Source organism: Poecilia latipinna, unplaced genomic scaffold (genome assembly GCF_001443285.1).
Source record: "Poecilia latipinna isolate Pla-1442-1.1 unplaced genomic scaffold, P_latipinna-1.0 Scaffold1991, whole genome shotgun sequence".
NCBI classification, from domain to species: Eukaryota; Metazoa; Chordata; class Actinopteri; order Cyprinodontiformes; family Poeciliidae; genus Poecilia; species Poecilia latipinna.
Window position 1 is genome coordinate 105,694 of NW_015114607.1, and position 8,221 is coordinate 113,914.

The following is an 8,221-nucleotide window of genomic DNA, read 5'->3' on the forward strand; positions in this document are numbered from 1 at the left end:
TATATATATACAGCCACTTATACCCTGGACAGAAATTGAATGCAGCTTTTTTTTTTGTTCAAATTGTCAACCACAGTGACGGGTGCGTTGCTCCTATTTACACGCCACTTCGTACTTTTACCCGCATTTGGCCAATGGCGGGTGCTAATTTCCACCCCTGTTTCACATACCGGTAATTGTTGCGATATGAGCCATTGTTCAATACCTGAGCGACGTTTGTTGTGAATATCTTGACATATTCACAACAAACGTCTGACAAACGAGGTAATTAGTCCGATTTTGTCCTTTATATTATACTTTCAGAAATTACACCTCAAATTTTAAATAACAGGTGAGCAAAGAAAAAAACTTAAAGAATCTCGAAGTATAAAAAGCAAAGTCAGACGTACCAATGAACTTAGAATCGTGACGGCAGCCATTGTTGTTGTGGACAGCAGCTGGTCTCTTAGTGTAAAATCTTTAAATCTCTTCTTCTTGGGGCTTTTCCTGACAACAGTGTCCCTAGTTGACTTGCCTTGAGTCTCTGAAACCACATGATGAGCATGCTTCTTCCATGACTGCAGCCTTGTGGTGAAGCAACAGGATCTTTCTCTTTCAAACTGCTTACAGTGAAGCCTGTTTTGTTTTTTTCCCTAAGAAAAAAAAAGAAAGAAAAAACTTTAAAGTTAAACTGAAGCACATTTTTTCACTCAACATTGAAAATGAACAGCTGTGAGAATGTCTCAGCTCACAACCCGTGGCCAGAATAACCGCTGGCATTACAAACAGAACGCATTGCATGTTTCAATAATCACAGCGTTAAGCTATGTTTTAAAAAGATCATCCTTATGTTGTTTCACAATTTGACTCAGACATGTTTCACCAAGATGGACTTCAGTGAGTCAGTCTGAAAAGCTTTGCGATCACAAAACATTTCACAAACCTCTGATCCTTGCTTGCATTCAGTTGCCGAAGAGTTAAACAACAACAACAGAAAAAAACGAGACCGTCGCTAACTTTGTAGACCAAATATAGTGTGAACAAGCTTGAAAATAACTGTTTATGTAATGCTTAGTTTCAAATTCATTTGAACGCACCACTGAACAAAGCTGCACAGCAAGACTGAGATGACTCACTCACATTCTCACTAATAAGATACACGTCACACCAGTTGTACAGTCGCTACACTGGCTCCCTGTGGCTCAGAGAATAGACTTTAAAATACTGTTGCTAGTTTATAAATCAGTGAACGGTTTAGCACCACAATACATTAAAGATCTGCTGTTATTTTATCAACCTCTCAGGTCTTCTGGTTCTCATTCTGTTCTGCATCCCCTGAACCAGCAACAAACAGCTTCTATGCACCACAAATCTGGAACCAACTTCCAGAAAACTGCAAAACAGTCGAAACACTGAGTTCCTTTCAAATCTAAACTAAAAACCCACTTGTTCAGAGTTGCTTTTGAAACATAAAAGACAAAGTTTTATATGTAACAATGGCACTTAACAATTGTTGACTGTGTTTGACAACTTCTTTTGAGCTGCCTTGTTGCTGAAATGTGCTACACAGATAAACTTGATTGGTTGATTTGTTGCAACCTACAAATACCCGGGATCAATAATTGAGCTCGCCTTTAATGTGAACACTGATCGATTCTGTAAGAAGGGGCAGCAGAGGCTTTTTGAGTTGGTGCTTGCATGCTTTGTTTTTAACACCGTCTGTGTATTTTTCATGGTTTTGTGTGCTTTGAAATGCTTGGCTGGAAAACATATGTTTCCCTTTGAGGGAACAATAAAGGAACTGAACTGATTCCTCTAACAGTGAAAGTGCACATATTAGACACGTATCATGCTAAAGTAAAGCAGTAGTACATGATCATTCCAATGCAAATAAGTCATTTTTAAAATCATCTAAAAGACACCTTGCAGCACGGGGTCCCTCTCCTCACATTGAGCACCTTAATCCAGTCTTGATGAAACATCAGATGTATTTCCTTGTTCCAAAGGAGCCATCAACTCAGAGGAGGTGAACCGACGAATGGGAAGAGCAGTCCTCCTCAAGGCGTCCTCATCTTTGACACAATGTCGTTTCTTCCTCTTCAGCCCGGCTTCCAAATCCCACAGCATGTTTCATGAAGAGTTGGCAAACAGATTGCAACAGAGCAGACAAACCCAACCTTTGCCTTGCCTTATCGCCTCGCGAAGGCCGGGAAAAAGTGATGGGGAACATGGAAGGCTGAAAATAGCTTGAAACAAAAATAAAAAGGTGATGTTTTTTTTTTAACTTTTAGATTTCAGTTGGAAAAAAGAAGAAGAAAAAAAATGCATTGGAGAGATATTCACATCTTGTCGCATTAACTGTAAAGCTCAAGCGATTTGATTATAATTCATGCAGATATCTAAAGGTTCTTCTAGTCATGTTGTGATTAAAACAGCGTATCTTCTACAGTCATGGCCAAAAGTTTTGAGAATGACACAAATATTATATTTTCACATGATCTGCTGCCCTCTGGTTTTCATGTGTATATCAGATGTTTTCATCACATACCGAAATACAATTGCAATCATATTATGAGTAACAAAAGCTTTTATTGACAGAATGAGTTAATGTTAATGCAGCAAGTCAATATTTGCAGTGTTGACCCCTCTTCTCCAGGACCTCTGCAGTTCTCACTGGCATGCTCTCAGTCAACTTCTGGCCCAAATCCTGACTGATATCAGTCCATTCTTGCACAATCAATGTTTGCATTTTGTCAGAATTCCTAGGTTTTTGTTTGTCCACCCGTCTCTTGATGATTGACCACAAGTTTTCAATGGGATTAAGATCTGGGGAGTTTCCAGGCCATGGACCCAAAATCTCTATGTTTTGTTCCCTGAGCCAGTTAGTTTTCACCTTTGCTTTATGGCAAGGTGCTCTATCATGCTGCAAAAGCCATTGTTCATCACCAAACTGCTCTTGGACGGTTGGGAGAAGTTCTTTATTCATGGCTGTGTTTTTAGGCAAGACTGTGAGAGAGCCGACTCCCTTGGCTGAGAAGCAACCCCACACATGAATGGTTTCAGGATGCTTTACAGTTGGCATGAGACAAGACTGGTGGTAGCGCTCACCTCGTCTTCTCCGAACAAGCTGTTTTCCAGATGTCCCAAACAATCGGAAAGGGGATTCATCAGAGAAAATGACTTTACCCCAGTCCTCAGCAGTCCACTCCCTGTACCTTTTGCAGAATATCAGTCTGTCCCTGATGTTTTTCCTGGAGAGAAGTGGCTTCTTTGCTGCCCTCCTTGAGACCAGGCCTTGCTCCAAGAGTCTCCGCCTCACAGTGCGTGCAGATGCACTCACACCTGCCTGCTGCCATTCCTGAGCAAGCTCTGCACTGCTGGTAGCCCGATCCCGCAGCTGAAACACTTTTAAGAGACGGTCCTGGCGCTTGCTGGTCTTTCTTGGGCGCCCTGGAGCCTTTTTGGCAACAATGGAACCTCTCTCCTTGAAGTTCTTGATGATGCGATAGATTGTTGACTGAGGTGCAATCTTTCTAGCTGCTCTTCCCTGTTAGGCCATTTTTGTGCAGTGCAATGATGACTGCACGTGTTTCTTTAGAGATAACCATGGTTGACAGAAGAGAAACAATGATGCCAAGCACCAGCCTCTTTTTAAAGTGGTGTCATTCTTACTTAATCATGACAGATTGATCTCCAGCCCGGTCCTCATCAACATCCACACCTGTGTTAATGGAGCAATCACTGAAACGATGTTAGCTGGTCCTTTTAAGGCAGGGCTGCAATGAAGTTGAAATGTGTTTTGGGGGATAAAGTTCATTTTCTAGGCGAATATTGACTTTGCAATTAATTGCTGTTAAGCTGATCACTCTTTATAACATTCTGGAGTATATGCAAATTGCCATTATAAAAACTGAAGCAGTAGACTTTGTAAATATTAACATTTGAATCATTCTCAAAACTTTTGGCCATGTCTGTAGAAACAACAATACGTCTTAATGTGTGTGAGACAAGAACGTAAGACAACCTTCCTTTATTTTATTTATTTATTTATTATTATTATTATTATTATTATTATTATCTTAACCCTGAATGGGTTAATAAAGGAACCTGGACTTCATTAACACATCAGAAGAGCTACAGGTTGAGAACATCCACATTTAAGCTGCATTGAAAAGGAGACACAACTGAGTTACCTTCTTTTTCTTTCTGTTGTCCTTTTTAAAACCGATTTCATGTAGTTTCAGGAGAAAAACAAAATATATATTTTTGGTTTTTATGAAACCAAACACATCAACACAAATCAACCCCTGAACTGAGTCACACCTTTTGTAGTGAATATAATAAAAACCTTTTTTTCTTTTTAAAATAAAGAAAACAAGAAACAATGCCTTGGAGAAGTTTTAATATCTTGCTATGTTGGTTGTCAGCATACTTGATTGGGATTTGGGATACAAATGCAATGCAATGTTATTGTTAATATGTAATAAACATTTCGGTGTGTAAGTCAAATTTAACTTCTGAAATAAGCCTTTTTTGAAGATTAGGATTTATCAAGATGCAACAGTATATTTTATTTATTTATTTTTATTTTATTTTATCCTCCTCTGGACTGACTCATTATACTTTCATTGAATTGTTCTGTAAAAACATATTTGGGTAAAAAAAAAAAACATTTCTTAAATGTGCTTTTTTAAATTACCCCTCTTGTATTAGTGTGGGATATTGTTTCTGAGACTAGAACTAAACTTCATTGTTATTATACCATGATATATAAAATCACAGAGGGAAAGGTGGGTTTACTTTTTCAGTTCCAACTGGGGAAAAGAAAAAAAAAAGCAAACTTTACTCTCTTAATGTGGTTTGGAGCAAAGTTTCTCCCATCAAAACGTTTCTCTCTCCATTCCTGACTGAATGTAACAATGTCTTATCGTTTTCTGAACATCGAGTTAAAAACGGGGATCTTACCTGAAGACTGTGAGCGGTTTTCGAAACTCTCCCTTGTTGTAAGTTTATCTTCTCTAAAACAGGGAAGTTCTGCAGTCAAACACCGGCTGTTGGTCGATGCGTTGCAGTTGGTGCCACCTGTGTGTTATTAACTCCTTGGGTTTCCTTCCTCTGTGCATGTTTGTCTTTGTTCTTTTTATGAGTGCTCAGTTTTTTCTGCTAAATTCAGGGTCAGAGTGTTCTCATGTCGTACCGCTGGATCACGGCCACGGTTTGGGTAAAGTGTTACAATGTAGGAGGCAGAAAGATGAACAAAAGACAACAAATGGAACAAACTTTTCATTGTTGGAAATGAAAAGTCAAAATTTAACACTTAGTATCTTTGTCTTATTTTCAGCCATGAACTCACACTGTTAGAACAAAAATGATCATTGCCCTTAATTTTATTTTATTTTTTTAAGTACAATTGATACACTTTGTACAGGTCATTCAGCAGATTTTACATAGCTAGGTTTCATCATAACCATTTTGCACATTTCCTCTCCTTTAGTATGCTTCACATAGTTTTGTTTTAGTCATCAAGAATCCACAACATACAGAATCCCACTTCTACTGAACCCACCAGAAAACTAAGCTTCTTAATCCTGTTTTGAAATATTTTCATTTCACATCAATTACAGAGATTGGGTCAGACCAAAGTTTTCAAGTACATCATACAGTTTTTTGGCACCTCTGTCTTTGGGTTCGTCATCATGGATGTTGAAGTCTCCCACAATTACCAAACAGTCATAACATTCACACATTCGCACAGTGAAGGTCCGCACAGCTGTCCTACAGTAGACTAATAGAAGTGAGGCTGGTATTCCAGAGCCTCATTTGGTCTTCAGGATCTTCCAAAATCACAATTTTACCAAAGCTAAAAGGTAAAGCTATATTGCTATAATTGTTAGAATATTGATTAGTGGGCAAATAAGTAGCAGCAACTGTACATGAAAATGGATTCTTCATTTAAAAACTATCAACACAAAAAAAACCTCTACACCAAAACTGTCAGCAGATGGCAGCATTGCCCAATGAATATTACTTTTTATTTATTTATTTCCCACAAAAGTTTTAGAGTAAGAACAGAAAACCCACGTCTAACCTGTTTTATCCTAAGGAAATAAATAAATAAAACTCCAGTTGTCACAAACCTGATAATAACACTCATGTAACAAAGTGTTACATTCATGTATGTGGTCTGTGTTAAAATATTAGCATTTATGGCGCCCCTGAAGCCCTGGGGATCCTGATGGAGCTGCTAACCTAATTTGGATTAAACAAAAGTGCAAATAATTGATATTCTTTTTAATTGTATATTTTGACTTGTTGTTTTTAAGACTAGTTGTGGGTTTAAGTAGTGTTTCACTGACTATGTTTTCCCGTAACGTATAATTACCAAGTGATATTTTAAAATTTCCTGTCACCTTAACATCTTTTAATACAAAAACACAGAGGACCGCCTCAGCACCCCGACCACCGGGCTTAGCAGGTTTCCTGGGGGAAACCCTGAAGAAAAACCCAATCATTCAGATGATGAAGTAAATTATCAACAAAACAGAAGATTAAGTCAATTTTGCAAACAAATGATTGAAATAGACTGTTACCAAGGAGTTGAGGAATCCACCACTGAGTTGAAAGCTTTGGAGATTTCTTCAAAGAGTTGAGATTGACCAGAACATGTCTGTAAGTCACATAATGCTGAGTAAGCAGTATGTGACGTAACATCGACGTGCGCATGCGCATTACCATAAGGCATGCTGGATTGACGGGTATGACAGATAGTCACAACACCTGTTCGAAATGAATAAACTATAAACCTATCGTCTATAAACATATCTTTTAGGAATAAATCTGCTCCACCAGAGAATTAAAAAAACATTTTTCTTAATATTTTTTGATTATTATTATTTTCCCAAAAACATAAACAAGAAAGGCTTAGCCTGGCGGTGGCGCTAGTAAAAGATGGCGGGCCGCCAGGCCTATAATACACTGGGGGAAACTGTGCACTTCTTTTTGTTTTTTTAGAACTTACCCTTTTATTATTTTTACAGAGCAATTATACAGCCATACATCAGTAGTACACACAAGTGTTGACAATATGAAGTTTTCCAGAAAAAAATAAAAATAAATAAACATCTTCGCATAACATCTTGCAACCTCTGCATCACATCTGTAGACTTATCACCATACAACCCTAAAATAAAGATACACTTTGGTCAGGACAGCTAAACACCATATGCCAAAAGACATTTACATCAACAGAGCTTCTGTTGGCCCCTAACGCATGCTAAAAGTAGTTTTTTGAAGTCTTAATGAGTAGGTTATTTTTCCATTTGATACAATTCCCTTACTTTTCGAACCCATAAGTCGTAGGAAGGCGGTTCCAATTGCATCCACCTGATTGTAATGCATTTCAGGGCTGCTGTGAAAAGGACATTTGACAGATATACTTTTGCCCGTCCTTGCAAACCATCTGGTATTACACCAAGTAACGCAACTGTAACATCTTTTGGTATAACTTCTGGAAAGATATGGTTTATAGCCCTGTACACCTCATCCCAAAAGTTTTGAAGTTTGGGGCATGACCAAAAAATGTGTGTATGATTGGGGACTGCTGGCCCACAGTTTCTCCAACACAAGCTTGGTATTTTAGGATCCATCTTAGCAAGTGCATCTGGGGTCCTGAAATATCTGCTAATAATTTTCTATTTATATTCCCGCCACATAAATGAGTTTGTAACTCAATGTGCTTCAATCCAGACTCCCTCCCATGTTTCGTCAGAAATTATTTTGGTCATCTCTGCCTCCCATCTGAGTTTTGTCTAAGTGGGTTCATTAAGGTTCATTGACAGAAACACCCTATATAATTTTGCTATCATTTTTTCCTTTCTGGAAATGGATTTCCCAGTCCCTGTGTGTAGACAAAAAAGAGAGCAACTGTAAATATCTAAATAAATCACTTTCTGGAGATGAAAATTCCTACATAACTCTTCAAATGACATAAGGTTGTTCCTGTCGATCAACTGATGAAGAAATGTAAGCCCGTTCAGCCCATTTAGAAAAAATTTTGTTTAAGAGATTGGGTGTGAAAGATTTCATATGTTCAGTGCTTGTTAATATTGATGAACTTCTTGGTAGCTTGAAAGAAATTCGTACTTTGTTCCAAATGTCAAGTGTGGTTTTAGTCCACAATGGCAGTCCCTCTAAAAATGGCAATACCTTTAACGGTACTGAGCACTTTGCTTGCACAGTGCTC

The 8,221-nt window shown here is 38.2% G+C and overlaps 1 protein-coding gene across 2 annotated transcripts in view; it reads right to left on the bottom strand.

Annotated features, from left to right (window-relative positions):
* LOC106935634 (NXPE family member 3-like) overlaps window positions 1-444 on the bottom strand; it is a 12,249-nt gene extending 11,805 nt beyond the window's left edge. Inside the window, exon 1 of one of the 2 annotated variants that reach the window (XM_015016191.1) lies at window positions 390-444. Coding sequence is in view for 1 of the 2 variants with exons in the window: in XM_015016192.1 (XP_014871678.1) it covers window positions 390-419 (30 nt within the window). In the remaining variant the exon portion in view is untranslated. The remainder of the gene's footprint in view (window positions 1-389) is intronic. The other variant, XM_015016192.1, reaches the window with a different exon arrangement.
* Between the last annotated feature and the right edge of the window lie 7,777 nt (window positions 445-8,221).